This window comes from Dendrobium catenatum, unplaced genomic scaffold, assembly GCF_001605985.2.
Source record: "Dendrobium catenatum unplaced genomic scaffold, ASM160598v2 fragScaff_scaffold_1220, whole genome shotgun sequence".
Lineage (NCBI taxonomy): Eukaryota > Viridiplantae > Streptophyta > Magnoliopsida > Asparagales > Orchidaceae > Dendrobium > Dendrobium catenatum.
Window position 1 is genome coordinate 1,923,831 of NW_021319682.1, and position 22,954 is coordinate 1,946,784.

The following is a 22,954-nucleotide window of genomic DNA, read 5'->3' on the forward strand; positions in this document are numbered from 1 at the left end:
CATGACCTAACACACTTACCCTAGTTGACCCAGCCCTAAGCTCAACTCAGGCTAGAAGTTGGGCTAACTAGAAGTGGTCAAAACAATTAGGGATTGAGTTATTTCACAACCTAGGCTCCACTAAGTCGAATCAATGCTTGCATTGGGTGACCCTAGGACCAATATATCTACCCAAGCTAGATCATCCCTTAGGTTGACTTGAGTTAACATTCAAGCTAGCTTAAAGTGGTAAAAATAACTTTGACTTGATCCAATTTCCACCACAGACCAATTGAACCCCAATCTTCTTTTGCATTGCATAACCCTTGACTCAACATGTCTTCCCCATCACACAAGCCCTGGCTTGACCCAAGCTGCACCCACCTTAACCAAAACTGTACAAGTTTGGGTTAACCCAAACCACCTTGGTGAATTGAGTCACTTCAAACTCAATATAGCTCTCCATTAAACTCACCAGGCCAATAGCTAGCTTTCCAGCTAAGCATGACCCAGCCAGTGGTTGGTGACGATCGGAGCAAATGAGATAGAGCTCTAGTGGTCCCACCTTTATGCGCTCTAGCAAATGCTTCCCCAAGGCTTGAGTTTGTTTACTCTAAGCTTAGTAGGTCTCCTTAGGTTTTCCCTTTCTAGTTGGCATCAATCTAAGAGCTTTCCTGATTAATCCCATCCATCCTTAGCCATGACCATCACTTAAATAAGGAAGCTCATATCAAACCCATGGATTTTGCCTCCAGTATTTCAAAATAAATCCCAATAGCTCTTCGAGAATTCTTGTACTCTCCCTTAGTTTTTTAACTGCTCTAGAGTTTAGTTTGACAGAAGTTCGACAAAATCCCCCTACCCTCAACTTGAAGTCATACTTTCGGACATCCTTCGGTCATGATTTTTGAAGAACAAACATTTGTCTTAGCCTTCTAAACATTCTCACAAGAAAAAACCCATTGATTTAGGCTTTCTCCGAGGTGAAATCCTATACATGAGATCCTAGTTAGCTACCTCTAGTCAAGTGTGAAGCAAACTGTTAAATCATCAGAATCTGACAATTGGATTAATTTTTTACACTCTCCTGATACTTCATGTGAAATTTAGAGCAATTTTTGTGGCACAATTTCACATATCACACCAGAGAAGTTTCACTGCTTCAGGTGGTTGTGGGAGGTTGAAGATGTAATCATAGTCGTTTATCTTTATCAACAGTGTGCATTAAATCCCATAGTTTTCAAGTTTGATTAATTCTGATCTTTCATCCGACAACTACGATTAACCCCACATTTAGACAGTTAGTCACCAATGATTGGCTGCCCAATCAGGCAAAGCCCATGTGGAAAAGTGAGGCTAACAATGTAATTCTAGAATTTATTCCACATAAAATTTAGGAAACTTTAAAAAACCATACCTCCTCATAAACTTTACCAATTTAGGTTATCTTAGGCTCATTAGAAAGGTCTTGAGGAGACCTATCATAGCCCTATGGTTTTAATCCATGATCATACATGAAATTTAGTTAAATATAGAAATATTGCTAGAGTTGTTTATTCAATTGTGCTTCAAAATCAACTCACCAATGCTTGAAATTTAGGGAGGTCAATTTTGGGCATGTCTCTAACATGCCCAAAATTTCCTCCCTCATGTTTGAATTCACAAGGAGCATCTTTGGGTTAGTTTAAGCTTAAGGTTCATGGTTTAACCCTTAAGTTCAATCCAACATAATTAACTTTTCAATGTGATCTAGGAATTTTGCTTTGGTGTGTTAATTGTACTTGGTATAAGGGTTAGATGGCCCTTAATTTCAACCAAACCCCATATCTAGATAGTACTCTTTAAATCCTTGATGATAACCCTAGGGTTACCTTAAGTGTTCTAGTTAACCACCTTAAAAGACCATATTGGGCCCAAATTTAGTGGGCTTGGGTTTTGAGATAAGGTAAACTCATCGCCCATATTTCACTGAAGTTGGAGCCCATTTGGTCCACCATTTAGGCAACCCAAATTTGACCCTTAAATTGACTGAGAAATTAAAACAAACCATAATTAATTCAATTTAAATCTAAAAATACAAATAATATAACAAACTAGCCATAATTAAACCTTTAATCTATGAAAATTAAATCCCTATCAATTGACTTCAATTTTAGGTTTAAATTATTTTTCTGTGTAAATTGACATTTAATTAATTAAAAATAATAATTTAAAATTTCAAAAATTTCTCAAACACTTGGGAATGCTTCCTTAGGTCATTTCAAACCTTTAAGAGCAATTTCAAGAGGTTTGAAATCAATTTAGATCAAAATTATTAAAAGCTTCTTAATTAAGTGATTTAAAAATTTAATTAACTAGCTAAACTTTGAAAATTCATAATTAATTTAAAAACAAAATCGAAATTAATCAAAATAAAAGCCATTCAATAACTTTTAAGGACTAATATTTATTAAAAATGTGAAACGACCATAAATAAGTCATAGCCAAAAACTTAACTTTTCGATCAAGTGTAGTTCAAAAAGTATGTCAACACATCAAAAATTCATAACTTATTATAGAGAATTCTTATTTTAAAAAACTTAGTGTCCAATTAATCATCATAAGGTCTAGTATTTAAGAGAAATATTAAATTTCTAGAATTCACTTTGATTTAGAAAGTTAACTTTTGACCCTTAATTTAAAGCATTAAAATAATTTAAAAAAAATCCTAAAATTCAATAAATAGTTTAAAATTCCATAATATCCTAACTTAATTATTCAAACCAATAATTAATCAATTTACTTAAAATTAATAAACCATTAACTCTTAAATAATTAAATTAATCTAATTAATACCAGTTATCACTTAGTATTCAAGGCCTACGAGGTTATTGATGTAGCCCTAAGAAAAGTGAGATAAACTTCACTACCTTAGTGTAAATAAAGGTAATAATCAATCAACACTTAAAATATACTTTAAAATCAATTTTAAACCATTTATACTTAAACTTAAACTCAAATCTTTTTTCTTCTAATTACTCGTCCTCCTTTTTTCTAATTTTTAGTTCGATATAATCGCAACTCCACCAGCATTTTATCCTGAACCTATCTCATCTCCTCTATCTTTCTTGTCAGAGTAGCAACCCTCTGGTTGATGATTTCTACAACTCCACTGGTAAAAAAAAAAAAATTTAAGTGGATGTAGTGCATTCTATAGCATATCCATGCAAACCTAAGACCCTCACTTTTATCTTCTTCAAACATTTCTAATAATGTGTATTAGGTCAATCTTGAAAAAAATCCCCCACCATTAGTTGATTGACCCTCCTGAAGTTGTATAAAATTATCCTAGTAGAATAAATGTATAAAAATAAATTTATATTTATTTTTTATTATTACTTAAAAATGATACTCACATGAACTTTTCTCACCTTTTCATTGATGATGAGTTTGACGTTGGTGATTCCTTGCATGCAAAGCTTGATTTTTGTGCTTCGTGCATGAACATCTTAAACTTTCATGGACTTAAACAACAATAGTTGACATACGACCTGAATGAAAGTCTTAACTCCCTCAATAAATTCATCAATCAAACCTTTTAATCCTGGTAACAATCTATTATACATCCAAATCTCTCTTCTTGGATAGTCATTTGGATGTTGAATTAATAATCCTAAAATAATACACAAAAATATATCTTATGAGTAAAGTATGAATGATACTAAAAAACTTATCTCTAGAGAATGCTAGAGAGGTAGGCATACGTGTTTGCATGGATATAGGTTTAGCCATGAAATGTATCTACAATAATTTTTTGGGTTTTGACTTTGATGATGAAATTTTCTAAAAATTAAATCTTACGCAAGCCTACAACTAGATTTGCATAGATTATTTAAAGCTATAGAGCATGTTGGAAGCTATATAATAATTTGGTGCTATGATTACTTTTACTCAAGGGCTTGATTGTGTTTAGGTTGTGAAAGTTCAAGGGAATGAAGTTAGAAATATTGTTTTAAATGAGGGATTCTAGTTTAGTGTCACATATGTAAACCCAAAATTAACACTTAAGTATATGAGCTTGTATTTACCAAAGCTTTTGATTTTTCTATGATTTTATTGAATGCCCAAAATGCATTTGATTGTTTTAAGAAAATCAAACAAGTTGTGGTAGGATTTTATAGGAATCCCTAAAGATTCATATTGTGTAAATCCTAGAACAACTAGAACTAATCAAACTCATCTAAGGTATTTTCCAAAACTCATAGAGGTCCTAACAAATAATCCCTTCATCTAACATGCATAATCTCTAGAGATTGGAAACTCACCTTCATGCTTTCGACATACTAAATCATGAAAAAATTAATATAGTTTGTAGAACCATATGCATAACTCAAACCCAAAATTAATGCATAAGTATAGGAGCTTGTATTTAACAAAGCCTGTGATTTTTCTTTGATTTTATTGAATGTCCAAAATAAATTTGATTGTTTTAAAAAAATCAAACAAGTTGTGGTAGGATTTTAACATGAATCCAAAAAGATTCATATTATGCAAATCCTATAACAACTAGAACTAATCAAACTCATCTAGGGTATTTTCCAAAACTAATAGAGGTCCTAACAAATAATTCCTTCGTCTAATATGCATAATATTTAGAGATTAGAAATCACCATCATGCTTTCAACATACTAAATCATTACAAAACTAATATAGTTTGTAGAACCATATGTAAAACTCAAACCATGTCAGATTTTAATAACTCTTATGGTTAGGGAGGAGGGAAAGGAAGAATAGAAAGGAAGTATATCAAGTAAGGAAGGGAGATCAATTGCGGCTAAAGAGATGAAATCAAGGCCGACGTCGACTAGGGAGGAAGGTTGCCTAGAGCTGCAGCGATGAGAGGCATTCTCTTACATGGAAGAAAAATGAAGCATACACATTGAAATGAGGAAATGAGAAAGGAGGAGCGGGCCGGAGGAAATATGGCTCATACTGGTAAAATTTTTTGCAATAATAGATTGACCACTAGTAACTGTGTCCATCACATAAAATGCAAGCATCATTTTCAATGGCTTAGGGATTGCCAAAAATTCTAACGAGGAAACCATCAATTTTTACCATTGGTCAATCCGTCGGCGTTACCGCCAGAATTTCTAGCTGTCCCTGAGCTACTGGAAATTCCACTAGTATTTGATAAATGTCCTGTAGTGTCAGGCCCGTGGCCCTCGACATAGTGGCATCATGATGTTACAATATAAATTAGCATTTTGAAGATGCTAAGTATGCTCTATTACAATAGTGGAATGATCCGATGTGGCTATTGGCTAAACCTGCAAGTCGCTTAGTTGATTCATTGTTGCTCAACATTTTTTTAACTATTACATCATTGTACAGCAAAAGTTTATTGAAACTTGTTGAATATGATTTAGGTTGTTAGACCTAAGCTTATGTCCCAAAGGCTAACCAACAGGGGGGATGGATTGGTACTTTTAAAAATTTGCCTCTTATTGGAATTTAAAAGTTCGAAACCATTTTAACAAATTGAGCAGGTTATTTTTAGAATTTTCAAAAATATTTTTTTAACAAAAGCAGCAAATATAAAAAATAAAAAGGCACAAAGCTTTATAGGGGTTCGATCAAACACGACCTATATCCACTCCATGAAGTCTCTCACTTCAAGTATTGCACTATTATCACTAGTGTCTCTCCTTTTGCCCCCAAAGTAAGTCGGATAAGCCTTCACAAAAATCTCTTCCACCACTACCCAATTCGGTAGAGAACCGTTATCCGTTTACACCCTTCAAGTGTCGGTAGAAAACCATCGACTGTTCACACTCTCCAAGTGTAGGCATAGAACCTTCGTCCTTTCACACTCTCCAAGTTTAGGCAGAGAACCTCCGACTATTTACACTCTTCAAGCATAGGAAGAGAACCTTCGTCCTTTCACACTCTCCAAGTATAGGCAGAGAACCTTCGGCTGTTTACACTCTCCAAGTGTAGGAAGAGAACCTTTGTCCTTTCACACTCTCTAAGTGTAGGAAGAGAACCTTCGACTGTTTACACTCTCCAAGTGTAGGAAGAGAACCTTCGGCTGTTCAGACTTCTCGAGTGTCGGTAGAGAATCAGATCTTCTTGAAAGATATTCACAATAAAAATCTAGAAGGATAAGAGAAAAGAGTGAAATAAATATAAAGTACATAAAGAGATATTTACCCTTGAGTAACAAAGTGAACCCTTCACGCTCCAATAGGAAGAAATCTCTTTCAAACACTCTCTCTTACTCTCTCCTTCAATTTCCCTTTACCATTTATGAAGACCAAGTGACAAAAAGATTAAATGATAGTCTTAAGTGGACCTTTTATAGAAAAGACACAAAAAACTGTCTGAAAAGCTATATTTATCAAACTTGACCATCCACGATCATCTCGTACGATCGTATTTTATATGTACAAACAATATAAAAACCGTTGCATACGAAATCAATGTGAATTGATACGAATACCTTCGTACTCGATCATCGTCCTGTATGAACTGGGTTTATTCGATACAAATAGTTATTTTTCAAAGTTCATTGGTACGAAAATTTAGGATGAACTACAAGTATACATAATAGAGTCACCTTTGGCTTGTTGTTGAAGACCTTGCTTCCACTTGACCTTGTGGTGGAATTACCTTCATCCCAGTATGATTTAAAATTATCATCTGTATTGGGCAAAACTGGAGGGGATCGTCCTGGGACGAATGGAAAATATCATCTGGATGAACTGTGTATTTCCCAAAAATAGAGGAGATCATCCTAGGATGAATGGAAATTATCATCCGTATGAACTTCACATTTGGAAAATCTAGAGAAGATTGTCCTAGGACAAATGGAAATTATCGTCTGTATGAACTTCATATTTGGAAAATCCAGAGAATATCGTCCTAGGAGGAATGGAAAATATCGTATGTACGATCTTCACATTTGGCAAAAAAATAGTGAAGATCATCTTGGGATGAATGAAAAATAGTGTCCGTACGATCTATACTTAAAAAAAATTAACCCTCGCTATTCATTCTATTGCTCATTAGGGAATATAACTGACCAGATCATCCCGTACAAACAGGGTTTGTATTGTACGATTAGTTTAAAAAAAATGTGAATTTTAAAACTCTTCCCCCGATATATGTGTGTACTCAGTTACTCAATTACAATCACACTCTCTCAGACTCAATAAAATAAAAAATACATGCTTCAAAATATAATAACTCTAAACTAAATTTGATTTGAAGTCTTCAACAATCTGAAATATGATTTTCTTGAAATATTAGTACACACAAGAGTGAAATAATTCTTCTAAAATGTATTAGAAGAAAATAATAATCAAAACAATAATATTTGGAATCATAAAAAATATACAAGTTGTAAGAATGTAAAACATGTAATGCTAAGTAGCAACTCTCTCAACAATCTCCCACTTTTTGATTATGGAAAAATAATTATTATTTGTGTAAATTTGAATATTCTAAATTTCTCCTAAACTCCTCCTGAATGAATAAGCATGTGAATATAAGGAGCATTTATTATGAACAAATCAATTTTTTTAATTTTAAAGTATTTCACACACAAAGACGACCACACAAAAATGACATTGAAACGAGAAACAAAACCCTAAATATGAACAAAAATAAAAATACTCAAGATATGAAAAAAACAAGACAAACAAGATACACAAACAAAACAATCAAATGTCAAAATATTATATATCCCCCTTTTTTACAACAGTAAAAAGAGAAGAAGAAACGAACTACAGAAATGTAAGAAGTCATATGAGAAATCTTTGATAATTGATCCTGAAAGAGATTGAGTTATATTTGTAATAAAAAGATTAATGTTCATGAGAGAAAAATAAAGATTCATATCATTTAAGTTAAGATATAACAAAGATAAGATAAATATATTAAGGTCATGAATCAGTCTAGACAATTGGATAAGAAAAATTATTGCAAAAGTGATGAAATAAAAATTAATGTAAGTCAATTTCTAATTTAAAATGTAATTGAATATTAGATTGATTTGAAATTGAAGATTAAAAGATAAAGGAAAAAACATATACTTGTGATGACATTGCACATCTTTTCAATATTTGGGGCACACTTTATGCATCTTTTTATATTTAGGCTAATTTTGTGACTTTTTTCAATTTGTGAACCATTACACATTCTTTCAATTTTTATACTTTTGTACATTTTTTAATTTTTCAAGTTGTTCTTTCCAAAATCAATAAGCAAAAAGCTCAAATTTCACTAAGTACAATGATAAGTATATTGAAAAGAAAAATAAATAATAATAAGACATCAGGATTGTAATAATAATAATAAAATTTTATATGCCTAAAAAGAACATGAGATTGATAGTCCTTAACTTGATCGAGCTATATGCTAACTTAAATTTTTTAAAAAATAGATTTTTCTAATGAATTTAAATTTTATATTGCTTTTCAAATTATACCACTTTTTTTATCAATTAATAATCATATAGGCTAACGAACATTTTTAAAAGAGATCAAAATCAACTAAAATAAGACAAGATAGATTTTATTGATATCAAGATAAAAGATAATACATTGGAGCACAGATGATATCAATTACCAAAGATTCATTAAACATAAAAATAAAAATTAAAGACAGCCACAAACACTCAAAACATTATCACATCACATCATCAGAACTGGCAAAGAAAAAAAGAGAAAAGACTTTTATAGAGTATGAAATTTGAGTTCTAAAGCCCTTCTATTTAAAGAAAAATGATCTTTCGTACGGACGAAAATAGGTTCGTCCCATACGATGTTTAAGTTCATACGTACGAAACAAAATTTCGTATGTATGAACGAATGCGTTTAAAATGAAACAACTTTTCATATTCACATAATTTATGATGCATCCTTTCGTACAGACTTTTTGACCAAATGATCATACAAACGAATAGGTGTTCGTCCGGGACGATCGGATATTTAAGATTCTTTTAATGACGGTTTGGTTTGTCCCCCACATTGATATGCCACGTATTCGTATATACGAATTTAATGTTCATACATATAATCAGAAATAATAATTGCTTTTGCCTGCATAACCGTCTACATGCGTACATACGAATGAATTGACATCGTCCGGATGATCTTGGGATCGTACATATGAACTGTATTGAAAACAAAATTGATACGTAGACTAACCTACCCAACGATCGATATGCTACAATATTCATCCTATATGAAATGAATTTTGTACAATACAAATAAAACACTTAGAAAATTTCGTACAATCGATCAAAAACATGGAATCTAATGTGAAAAATATTTCAAACATAAAACATAAAAATACAGGAACAAACATAGATACGCTCATAAAAATCTAAAAAATAGTAAAACACATATAAAAACACATATCAATGTTGTAGAATTTTTATTTAAGCATTCAGATCAATCACACCAAGCCTTGTTCTTAATGTACTGAAAATATCAAAGGCTAGTGGTTTTGTAAAAATGTCTGCAAGATGATTTTCTATTGAGACATGATTAAGTTCAATTTCTCCTTTGGATACATGATCCCCTATGAAATAATGTCTTTTGTCAATATGTTTAGTTCTTGAATGTTGAATAGGATTCTCTGAAATGTAAATGGCACTAGTGTTATCACAATAAATTAGAATAGTGCCTATAGTAAATCCTAAGTCAATCAACTATTATTTTAACTAAAGAACTTATTCCACATAACTTCCTAAGACAATGTATTCAACTTCAGAAGTAGATAGGGCTACGAAATTCTATTTTTTGCTGGACCAAGAAACTAATGAATTTCTAATAAATTGACATATTCCAAATGTACTCTTTCTATCAGCCCTATAATCTATAAAGTTTGAATTTGAATATCCAATTATTCTAAATGAAGAACTAAACTTAGGATACCAAATTTATAAGTTGTGAGTTCCCAAGAAATATCTTGAAATCCTTTTCACTGCTGTCAAATATAATTCTTTTAGATCTGATTGAAATCTAGCACACAAACAAACACTGAACATAATATCAGTTTCTGTTAACAGTCAAGTAAAGCAAAGATCCAATAATCCCTCTAAATTTCTTTTAATCAATAGATTTTTCCTTTGGGTCATTATCTAACTGAACTGAGGAACTCAAAGGTGTACTAACAGGTTCAGCATTATCCATTTCATACTTTTTAAGGATGTCCTTAACATACTTTGACTGACTAAGAAATATACCCTCCTCAATTTGCTTAATGCTAAAGCCTAGAAAGTAACTCAAATATCTCATTAAGCTCATCTCAAATTCACTACTCATTATTTTAGAAAAATCATCACAAAGAGTTTTATTAGTATATCCAAAGAAGATATCGTCAACATAAATTTATACAATGAGTATATATTCTCCCAATTTCTTTAAAAAGAGAGTGGTGTCCACACTTCCTTTTTTAAAAGATCTCATAAGTAGGAAGAAGCCCAATCTCTCATACCAAGCCCTAGGTGTCTATTTCAATCCATATAAGGTCTTTTTCAATTTGAAAACATGATTTGAGTATTTTGAATTTTCAAAATCTGGAAGTTGTTCAACATAAACATCCTCTTGAATTAACCCATTCAAAAATGTACTTTTAATATTCATTTCAAAATAATTTAAATCCTTTAAAACAGGCAAAGGCTAATTAAACTCTAAATGCTTTAAGTCTAACTACAAGGGCAAAAATCTCCTCAAAATCAATCCCTTCAATGATTATACCCCTTAGCCACCAATCTAGCCTTATTTCTAATGACTACTCCTGAGTCATTCATTTTATTTTTTAATACCAACTTATTTCCAACTATACCTTGATCCTTTGGCCTTGCAATTAATTCACAAACTTTATTTTTTACAAATTAATATGATTCTTCTTGCATTGCCAAAATCCAAAATTCATCCGAAAGTGTTTGATCAATATTTATGAGCTCTATCATAGAAATAAAGGTTGAATGATTGACTTCTTTGTTCAGTCCACGCCTAGTCCTAACTCCCTCACTAAGTTCACCTATAATCAATTCCCTTGGGTGGATTTTAGAAAATTTCAAATCTTTAAGCAACGGGTTTTCAATCTCCAAATTTTCATCCAAATTAATTTTCTCAATCTTTTGGGAGTCAATTTCTATTTCATCTTCTTCAAAAATTGGCTCTTCCAAAATTCTAGATTCATCAAATACAACATGTGTGGTCTCCTCAACTGTCAAAGTTCTTTTATTGAATACCCTATAAGATTTTCTAATACTATAGTATCCAAGAAAAATTCCTTCAATAGATTTTGGATCAAATTTTTTTAAGGCAGATTTTTTATTATTATGAATAAACACCTTGCATGAAATAATATATAAATGTGACAAATTAGGTGTTCTCGTCTTTAGTAACTCATAGGGTGTTTTATTTAAATTTGATCTGATGTTCATCCTATTCACAACATAACATGCCGTGCTAACCGCTTCAGCCCAAAAATATTTTGGAAGTAAATATTCGGTCAATATAGCTCAAGCGGCTTCTATTAATATCCTATTCTTTCTTTTGACTACCCCATTTTGCTGAGGGATTATAGGTGCAGAAAAATTGTGATCAATCCCTTTCTCCTTACAAAAATCCTCAAATTTCTCATTTTCAAATTCTCCACCGTGATCACTTTGAATTTTCAAAATCTCATATCCTAATTTCCTCTGAATCCAAGTCGAAAAATCTCTAAACTGCTCAAATGATCCACTCTTATGATATAAAAATTAACCCATGTGAATCTTGAAAAATTATCTACTATCATAAATCTGTATACCTTTCCTCCTAAACTCATAGTTTCAAATGGTCCAAAAAGATCCATATGTAAAATCTCCAATGGTTTACTAGTTCTAAGATCCTTATTGGACTGAAAAGAGGACTTCGCCTGTTTTCCTAGTTGACAAGCATCAGAAAGGTGGTCCTTAGTAAAGTCTAGTTTTGGTATACCTCTGACTAAGTTCTTTTGAATAATTCTCCTTAGATTTTTCATGCTAGAGTGATAAAATCTCATATGCCAAAGCCATGACTCATCAGAAATTATTTTCAAACAAAAAGCAATAAGAGTTTTGATATAATTTATATCTAGCATATAAATATTATTTACCCTTAAACCATGCAAAACATCAATATCATTTAGGCTTAATATACAGCTAGTAGGAAAAAAAATTTGATGATGTATCCTTTACCACATAGCTGACTTATACTTAAAAGATTATTCTTTAAGCCTTCAACTAGTAGCACATTCTCAATAAAAAAATTCTCAAGATTTTTAATCATACCTTATCAAACCACCTTCCTTATGGTGTTATCTCCAAGTGTAGCCCTGCCTCCACTTTTGGCTTCCAGCGATATAAATTGCTTAGTATGTCCAGTCATATGCCTTGAGCAACCGTTATCCATATACCATATGCTCTCATGAGGCCTTGTTTGAGAGCGTGCCTCTTCTTGATATGATTAATCAAGATTATTAGCCATCAAATATAAATTGATGACTTCTTCTTCTTTTCCAGTCTCTGACGAGTCCGAACCTGAGTCCGCTCAGAAAGCTCTTCGAAATTTCTTCTTGTCCTTCTTCACAGTTGGTTTCTCCTCTACCTTCTCTTTGCTAGGAGTGGCTTTGAGTTTGGGCACTCTGACTTCACATGTCTAGGTTTCCTACACTCATAGCAAATCATATCATTATAAACCTTAACATTTTTATTGAACTTACCTCTATTCCATTATTGGCATCTCTTCTGCCTCCTCTTCAGAAAGCTCCTAAATTGCCTAGTCATTAAGGCAATGCCATCCTCATCCTCGGGTACAGATAGATAACTATCCACCTTTAATGTAATGTTCTTCTTCTTTTATGGCTCTCCTGCATCAATTTTTTGTTGACTCACACCTTGCTCATAAGCAATTAGTGATCCAAGAAGATTGTCAATAGAGTATACATTTAAGTATTTAGACTCTGTAATTATAGTTATCTTACTATCATATGTTGTAGGAAAACAACGAAGTATCTTATTAACCATTTCAGCATTCATTATTTCCCTACCCAATGCATTTAAAGAGGTGACTATTTATGTGAATCTTGTGTACATGTCAGAAATAGATTCATTGGGTTTCATATGAAATAATTCATAGTCATACAATAAGATATTAAGTCTGGTTTGTTTAACTTTGTTAATCCCTTCATAGGTTATATAAAGTTTATCATATATGTCCTTTCCATTTTTACAAGTGGAACCCCGCATGAATTCTTCAAATTTAAGTGCAAAAAAGAAACTCTTCAAATATTTCACGCTATGTTATGCTAGTTCACGTTGTTCTACAGTCTAGTCTGCAAAGGAAATTTTAACTCTAACTCCGTCAACTAATCTAGTTTGTTTTGTATACCCTTCTTGAACTGAGATCCACATACGATAGTTTAGTGACTATAAAAATATTAACATGTGTGTTTTCCAAAAAAAGAAAGGAATATTGTCAAACAAGGGAGGTCTAGTTATAGAGTAACCTTCTAGTGTGTTTCGATTTCCAAATATAGCCATAGTCGTTAATCAAAAAGTAGTCTAAACTTATGATTTTGAAACAAAGCTCTGATACCACTTGTTGAAACCTGTTGAATATGAGTTAGGTTGTTAAACCTAAGCTTATGTCCCGAAGGCTAACTAAGAGGGGGGTGAATTGGTACTTTTAAAAATTTGCCTCTTATTGAAATTTAAAAGTTTGAAACTGTTTTAAGAAACTAAGCAAGTTGTTTTTAGAATTTTCAAAAATAGTTTTAAAATAAAAAAAATAAAATGACAGAAATTAAAGGAGCGGAAATAAAAAGACATAAAGATTTATAGTGGTTCGGTCAAACACGACCTACATCCACTCCCTGAAGTCTCTCACTTCAGGTATTGTACTATTACTATTAGTGTCTCTTTTTTTGCCCCCACAGCAAGCCGGAGAAACCTTCACAAAACTCTCTTCCACCACTACCCGGTGCAGTAGAAAACTGTTATCCTTTTACACCCTTTAAGTGTCGGCAGAGAACCGTCGGCTGTTCACACTCTCCAAGTGTAGGAAGAGAACATTTATCCTTTCACACTCTCCAAGTGTAGGCAGAGAACCTTCGGTATTTTACACTCTCCAAGTGTAGGCAGATAACCTTCTTCCTTTCACACTCTCCATGTGTAAGCAGAGAACCTTCGGGTATTTACACTCTCTAAATGTAGGCAGAGAACCTTCATCATTTTACACTCTCCAAGTGTAGGTAGAGAACCTTCGGCTGTTTAAACTCTCCAAGTGTAGGCAAAGAACCTTCAGCTGTTCACACTTCTCGAGTGTCGGCAGAGAACCGGATCTTCTTAAAAGATCTTCACATTACAAATCTAGAAGGACCGGAGAGAAGAGTGAAGTAAACACAAAATACACACAGAGATCCTTACCCTTGAGTAACCAAGTGAACCATTCGCTCTCCAATAGGAAGAAATCTCTTTCAAACACTCTCTCTAACTCTCTCCTTCAATTTTTATTTTCCATTCATGAATACCAAGTGACAAAAAGATTAAATGACAGTCTAAAGTGGATCTTTTATAGAAAAGACACAAAAAATCGTCCAGAAAACTACATTTTTCAAATTTGACCGTCCACGATCATCTCATACAATCGTAATTCATACGTACGAACAGTATAAAAACTGTTGCGTATGAAATCAATGTGAATCGGTACGAACTACCTTCGTACTCGATCATCGTCCCGTACGAACTAGGTTTGTCAGATACTAACAGTTATTTTTCAAAGTTCGATGGTACGAAAAGTCAGGACGAACTACAAGTATACAAAATAGAGCCCTTCATTCTGGTACGATTGAAAATTATCGTTAGAATGAACTGTGTATTTGAAAAACCAGAGGGGATCATTTTAGGATGAACGAAAAATATTGTCTGGACGAACTGTGTATTTTCCAAAAATAGAGAAGATCATCCTTGGATGAACAGAAATTATCGTCCATACAAACTTCACATTTGGAAAATCCAAAAAACATTGTCCTAGGACGAATGGAAATTATCGTTTGTACGAACTTCACATTTGGAAAATCCAGAGAAGATCGTCCTGGGACGAATGGAAAATATTTTCCGTACGATCTTCACATTTGGCAAAAAAATAGTGAAGATCGTCCTAGGACAAATGGAAAATATCATCCGTACGATCTATACTTAGAAACATTTTAACCCTCACTATTCGTTCCATTGCTCATTAGGGAATATAACTGACCAGATCATCCCATACAAACAGGGTTCGTACTGTACGATCAATTACTCAATTACAATCACACTCTCTCAGACTCAATAAAATGAAAAATACATACATCAAAATACAATAATTCTAAACAAAATTTGATTTTAAGTCTTCAACAATCTGGAGTATAATTTCCCTGAAATGTTAGTACACACAAGAGAAAAACAATTCTTTCTAAATGTGTTAGGAGAAAATAATAATCAAAATAATAATATTTGGAATCATAAAAAACATACAAGTTACAATAATGTAAAACATGCAAAGCTAAGTAGCAACTCTCATAACAAAGTTGAGCACTATGATGCTAAAATGTGTTAAACAGCGCTGCAACATTGTATAGTTTAGCACTCTGGTGCTCAATTTCCTGAGACTTTGGTGTTGTGATGCCCTGCTATGACATTACAATACTGTGAAGCACCGTGACACTAACCTTTGTTTCATCAAGGTGCTGAATTAATTGATATTTTTTTGAGGCGCCAGAGCTACAATATCCTGATGTAGTGTTGTGGTGTTGATAACGCTACATCGCTAATTGTTTAGGTGTTGTGGCGCTAGTTCAACATTTGAGAATTTTTATCCATTTCCTGAGTAATTCCCGCACAGTATCAACCAAATATAATATTTTTTTTACTGAAATTATGATAAAAAAATACTACATTGGTTTCACTTAATAGTGGAGCATAATCGGATGATGATAATCCTAGGTTCATAATCAATGGGCAATGGAGATCCAAAGTACTGTTGTCATGCGATAGTAGTTTGAGGATTATGATGGTTAGATTGGCAGAGGCTCGATAATGACACTTGAGCGATGGCCTAGTGGTGGTGCGTGGGTAGTGCTATGAGATCTTTAAAGGCCTGCAGCTCTCCTAAATAATGAGAAAGAGAGAGAGAGAGAGAGAGAGAGAGAGAGAGAGAGAGAGAGAGAGATAGAGAGAGTTTATGCTCTAGCTCCAAGCTCCACCCATTCATGTAGAGAGTGAACTTATTTATAAAATTTTGAGATTTACATCTGTAAATATGTAGAATATTTGGAACACTCTATAAGACAACCCACATTGATTTCATTGATCATAATTTAGTTGTTTAGCATTTAGGAGTTTTTATGATGTCGTAATGATGCAATTTTTTACTCCCTTGGATTTATCTAGGAGAGTGGCTCGATTTTAACATAATCATGTCAGAATTGGAGATTATTTAGCTATCTAATTAATTCATGATATTTTTAATTACATTTCAGAACCATGATTTGGTTCAACAATTTTTAATGTCGTTGGATTCATCTCGTCCAATCATTCAACTCAATTATAAATTTGCTGAAATTAGAGTTAGGTTGATTTTGAATTTAGTTGTGAATTTTTTTAATTTAAACATATCTCGAGATTAATATCTAATCAAAATAATATTTTTTGATGACCATTAATATAACATACTATAATATTTAAAAATAACTAAATTCCACATAGTACAAAAAAAAATTGTCTATCATTGTCCAAAAATAAAAGCAATTTATAAATAGTTATTTCATTTATCGATACAAAATAAAAAAAAAATTGCAATAAAAACTGTGATAAAATTTATCGCCATTGCCTTGGTGTTAGGTAGGGTGCGAAACTGCTGCCATGAGTTCCTCGTGTTATGAATAAAAGTTTTTTTTTTTATTTTTTTTCGGGGAAATGTTATGTATAAATGTTAGCGAGAGCTAAAATAAAATAAAGTGGTTTGCGCAGTTCATTATTTTATGGTATGGGGCCAAGTGCTTCAATATAAAATGAAGTGCAGGAGCTCAGAGTTACTGCAAAATTGGAAGTGAGAACTCAAAAAGTTAGCTTTCAAAGGAGAAGGGGAGAAGAAAAAGCTTATTGAGATGGCGAAGGTGGCGGAGCTATTGGCGGTGCTTCTATTGTTTTGGGAGCATTATTACTCAGTTCCGTGCTTTTCCGAGTTCACCAGAGACGATTTCCCTGCGGATTTTGTTTTCGGAGCAGGAACTTCTGCCTTTCAGGTTTCCCTTATTGCCTGTTGTCTGGATAAAGTTTGATAGTTAAAAAAACGTTATTGGATTTAAAAACACAATGGAATCCAATGCATCAAATGCAATATACATGAATCCTTATATTGGGACACTAGGAATGTCACGATGTTCAGGTGTTCCCAAAAAAGCAACATTGGATGACCACACTCAGCCGACAGATTCCATAAAAAAATGTATCACGAACTTAATTTTGAAAGTTTTTCTAATATTCTAAAAGACAATGGATATCTTCGTAGTGTAGTTTTAGACTTCTTATTGAAAATCAAACACCTAGAGTCATTGGATAGGTATGACGACCTCCCTGTGCATATATTGTTTGTCTTAAATAGTGACTATGAGTCCATTCTCTAACTCTGGTTGATCGAGTGCGTTGTTTGAGACTTTGCACTCCAATACCTATGAAACCATGAGTGAATAGATTAGACACTTTGCACACTATGACTTGTATGTCACATGGGTTTCTTATTAGAGATATGCAAAAGGGTCCCATCATTAGTTGACGGGTCACAAGCTTGATTTGAAGAACTTTGAGAACATGGGATTCCGTGACTTGCATCTTCATCCCTTGCCATATTGTTATAAAGGTGTTGAGCGCCCTTTTCTTTTATAAAAATCAATACTATTACCTTTAGAATTTTTAAATGTCTTATACCTTTTTTTTTCTTTGGAAAAAGAGAGAAAATGAATGGGAATTACTGCTATATTGGCTTAGTTGAATGGTCATTTTTTAGGGTGAATCTAATGAGATGGTCAAATTTGATGTTATGCTTGCAGTTAGTGGGAGTATCCTCTGGTAGTTGGTTATTGTGAGTGTGCCCATAGTTACAAACGTTAGTGGGAGAGCATTTCCAATAACCCCATATCTGGCAAGAGTTCTCGTGTTTGAGTTTGAACAAGGGGATAATTCTCCTAAGTTTCTTTTGACTAAGAAGAAATTTTTTTGCAGTCTTGTCACTCAAAACAGTGCATATTTGCTATGTGTGTCTCTAGGATAACCTCATAGCCGTCACTCAAATGGATGGGATAGATGGTGAAGGGTCCTTCTTTCCTTTAGCATCTTTTTCGTCTATCTTGAGGCGTAGATTTATATCTATTAGGAAGGTGTCTTAGCATATTGATTGAACCATTACTACTAGGAGTTGTGTGATTGAAAGTGTCCTTAGACGGATTATGCAAAGGTAAAGGTGATTGTTACTAGGGTCGCGTTTGCCCATGCGATGGCTTGTCTCATGTATATAGTTTCTTTGGAATGCCATGACATATTTATGAATGTCGTGGCTTTAATGATCTTGGTAGAACTCTATGGTGAACCATTCAAGGGTTTTTTTAGTGTCTAAAGGGGACATAGTGCTATTTGTTTGTTATGCTACCAGGATGCCGATGAGGGTGTTAGGTTTAATAGATGCTTTTTAGAGTAGCAGTAAAGATAGCCTTGGATCCTCTTTCCCTTTTTTCTTCTTGTTTGGAGGAAATGCGATCTCCCGATCCAGCAAGATGTACCTGTGTATGTGGGCCATGAGGGCCTAGTGAGTTGCATAATTGTATCACGGCTTTGAGAAGCATCTAGCTCCAACTTGTTGAAGTGAACTGGATTTTGAAAAAGGCGCTAGATGCAACAAAATTTTGTTACCCTGTTGCGTCAATGGAGAGTGACTATATATATCTCCCTATAGATCCAGTTTGAAAGTTTGTTTGATGGTAGTTAGAAGCACATCAATGTTGAGGATCTTTAGTTTTGTCAGAAAGAGACTATGACTAATAAGGATATAGTCGTGACTCATCTACCAACGAGTGAACTTTATGTAAATCCATTTATTGTTCTTATGAGAAGCTACTCAAGATGGATTGTTTGCAGGATATATATATATAAATATTTGAGTTCATTACCTAACTGTAATAGAAAGTATCTTTTTCTTTCTATGTTCCTCTCATTATCCCATTATGCCCTGGACAACGAACCAAAGAGACCTTCAGTACATTCATATGGGGCGTTTCTAATGCTTTACTTGCTTTATCGAAATGGTGTAATCCCACGAAGGTAGTCGTCTATCTTTTTTATGTAATAGTGAGAGAGATGGCTAGTTTAGTGCAAACCAAAACATCTTGGAAAGAGTGTCCTCTTTTAGCCTTGAATCTTCTTTTTAATATTATGATCAAAGCAATATTATTCATGCTCTCCTTACTACAGATAGAATGGATAAAGACTGAAAGGGCGACTCCGCTATTGAAAAGGGCATATCACAAGGCAGTTCTCTTTCACCCATTCTGATGGACATATTTTGACACCCATATGATTGTTGAATCACTTCTTATTCCAATCACTTGATTATCAGTTAAGGAAGTTTTTGCTCGGTTATATTACCGGTTAGTTGACCGCAATCTTAAAAAATCTTAATTAGTGGTATATAAATGAAAAGATGGGGTTTTTTAACTCTTTGTTGCACACCTCATTTTTGAAGTTAGGCGTCAAAATGAGACATTAGTACAAGAGATGTCCTGTTATCAAGATCGAAAGGTTTTCCAGTGGCCAAGAGAAAAAATAAAAGAAATCGGTCTTCGGGTAACCCATCCGACAACTAAGGAATAGAGAGCTAATGAAGGGATCCTAGCAGCGGCCAACCATCATATGTATGAAAAAGGAAAAAAAAAAAAGACACGTACAAATTGAAGAGATGCACTGGCAGTGATGTTGGGATAGTCACGAAAGGTAGTCCAGTAAAGGTTCAAACTTTGCTTTTTTCAGAATGGACACAGAACAACAAGGGTAGGAAGTGTGCATGGTAGGAGGGGAAGGTAGCTACTATTTATTAGTCTCCTTAAGCATATCTCCTTGAAATATTTTAATCCACCAAGCATTACTCATCTTGAAGTTACAAACTATCTAAGCATCAAATGGAATAGGTCATCTTTCCTATATTTTAGATAATATTTGTTTGAACTTTAGAATGCTTAGAAAGCCATCATATGATATTACAAAAATGTTTATTATCATCAAATTACTAATAAGCCACATATGAGTTATTTGAGCTCATGGGATTAAGAACAGGTATTTTGATTAAATAAGATTAGAATTTGTTCAATTTTATCCTTTAAGCTTTAAGAATAATTAATGTGATTGATGATAATAAGCATGAAATATTTTGTTTTGCGGTATTTACCTCCTTGCAACCACTTCTTAGACACCTTATTGTTTTGGACATGATATCATAAGTTTAGAAGATATTAATAATTTACTTCTTTTATTGGAGATGAGTGAGAAGCTTGAGGACATGATAAAATAACTCATGTTTCCTGACGATGCTTAGTTGGTGACTATTGGTGTTTGATGGAGAGAGCTATAAATAGTTGTGAATTTTTTACTCAAGTTGTTTATGTCGCATATGTTCTAATTGGAGAAGACAACTTCTAACACTTTCTTGTATTTGGGAAAGAGAGTTACATGCAAGATTGGTGGTTCGATCATAGTGATATTAACATGAATCTTCAATTGAGAATTGAAGTAAATTTTGATGCATTTTTACTCATTAAATCATTATCATTATGCAAATCTTAAAAAAATTAAGAAAAATCATTTATTGGGATTTCAATCAAGTAGGGAATAATATTTTTTGGAAGGGAAGAGCTCGTATAAAGAATATTCAGTCATATAAATCTAGGGATCCTTCAGGTTCTTAGACATCATAAAATTCTTTTTGAACATAGTCATAAGAAGTTTAAGATTGAAAGGAAGAAAAAAATATCTCGAAATCAATTTCAAAAATAAAAGAATGAACATACACAACTTAGATAAAATCCAAACAAGTTTCATTCATTTTAAATGTTGGGCCGTAACTCTAAGAGAAAACAAGATGCATAAAAAAAAAAGAAGATTACACATCCCTATAGGAATCATATGCATATGATAACAAAGTATTCAAACTTGATGTATACTCAGAGACCTCTGATAGGATACACTTGAAGATTTCAAGTAAATCCTATCAATAAAGACAAAAACAACAAAGTGCTCCACAAATCCAAAGGAAAGAACAACAAAACAGTGATTTTTTTTTAATAATATCAAATTAACAGAAGAAATAAATCAACATACAATTAATCCTTATTTCAAGAGGACGATCGTTCTCTCTCAATCCCTAGACAAATCTTGGGCCCAAGACACCAAGAATAAGAACTCCGAATCAGCCACAAAACAAAGCATGCCCTAACCCTAAATGACTCATATATTATACATTAATTACCTAATTTCAAACTCCTAATTCATCTTTCCCTCCCAATCCTAGCTGCTCCCCCTCTCCTTCCCTAATTGGTTAGCCTAGTAGGGTCCACATGGCCTGGGAGGCAAACCTATGGGGGCGGTTTTGTCCACCTCTTGTAAACCAGAGCCAGTCCCCTTAAGGCCGATTGGGCCAGTTTAGTGAGAACCGGCCTAAAAATACTGCCCTCACAAAGAAATACCTTGTCCTCAAGGTGAAAGGAAGAAAACTGATGCTTCACCCTCTCATAAAGCTACCATGTCGCCTCATAATCTAGAAGATCCTTTCACTTGATCAACACTTCCTTTACCCTACCCTCCCCTTGACTCACCCCTTGTAACTAAAAGGGTTCCAACATCACATCCAAGTCCTCTATTAGTATCATTGGTAGCTCAGAATTGGCTGCATGCTCCCCAATAGACCTCATTAGCTGTGAGACATGGAAAACAGGATGTATGGTTGCTGAGGATGGCAATTTCAGCTTATATGCTACTTTTTCAATCTTCTCCCATACTTCAAATGGCCCAAAATACCTAGGTGCAAGCTTCTCATTTCTCCTGTTGGTGATTGTTTTCTACCTGTAATGTCAGAGTTTTAAGAACACCCTTTCCCCTATCTCAAATTGGATGTCCTTCTGATATATATAAGCTTGTTTCTTCATAATTTGATGGGCCCTCTGAAGATGCCTCTTCAATCTTCCAACACCCGGTCTCGCTCCTCTAGACACTCCTCTACTGACGAAACATGTGTGATCCTATGCCCAACACCAGATGAGGAGGGTCCCTTCCATACAACATCTTGAATGGAGTCATCTAAGAAGAATAATGATAACATGTGTTATATCAATACTCAACCCATGCTAGCCACTTGGCCCATAATTTGGGTATCTCCGACACAAATAATCTTAGGTAAGTTTCCAATCTTCTATTCACCATTTATATTTGACCATCCGTTTGCGGGTGGTAGGCGGTGCTCCTCTTCAATACTTTCCCATGTAACCTGAACAACTCCCTCTAGAAATAGCTGAGGAACACCTTATCCCTGTCAGATACTATAACATCTGGTACTCCATGTAGGGGTGTCAAAACTGGGTCACGGGTCGGGTTTCGGGTCGAACTCGATTTGACCCGGACCTAAACAGGTCAACCCGAACCCGACCCGTTTAAAAAAACGGGTTAGAATTTATGACCCGAACCCGACCCGAGAAAGGTTCGAGTCAACCCGGATTGACCCGCCAACCCGTTTACAAGTAAATAATAGGCAACCAATATATAGCCAGTAGCTGGAAGTATGGAAACCAACTGGTCCAACTCAGTTACCAAATAATGCAAGTATGCAAATGCAACCAAGACATAAACACAGGTAAGCTAATCCACAAAGATAGCAAA

At 33.8% G+C, this 22,954-nt stretch overlaps 1 protein-coding gene across 1 annotated transcript in view; it reads left to right on the forward strand.

Annotated features, from left to right (window-relative positions):
* Positions 1-16,869: 16,869 nt before the first annotated feature.
* LOC110109741 (beta-glucosidase 2) overlaps positions 16,870-22,954 on the forward strand; it is a 42,387-nt gene continuing 36,302 nt past the window's right edge. The window contains exon 1 of the mRNA XM_020840937.2: positions 16,870-17,286. Coding sequence (XP_020696596.1) covers positions 17,149-17,286 — 138 coding nt within the window. The 5' untranslated portion in view covers positions 16,870-17,148. The remainder of the gene's footprint in view (positions 17,287-22,954) is intronic.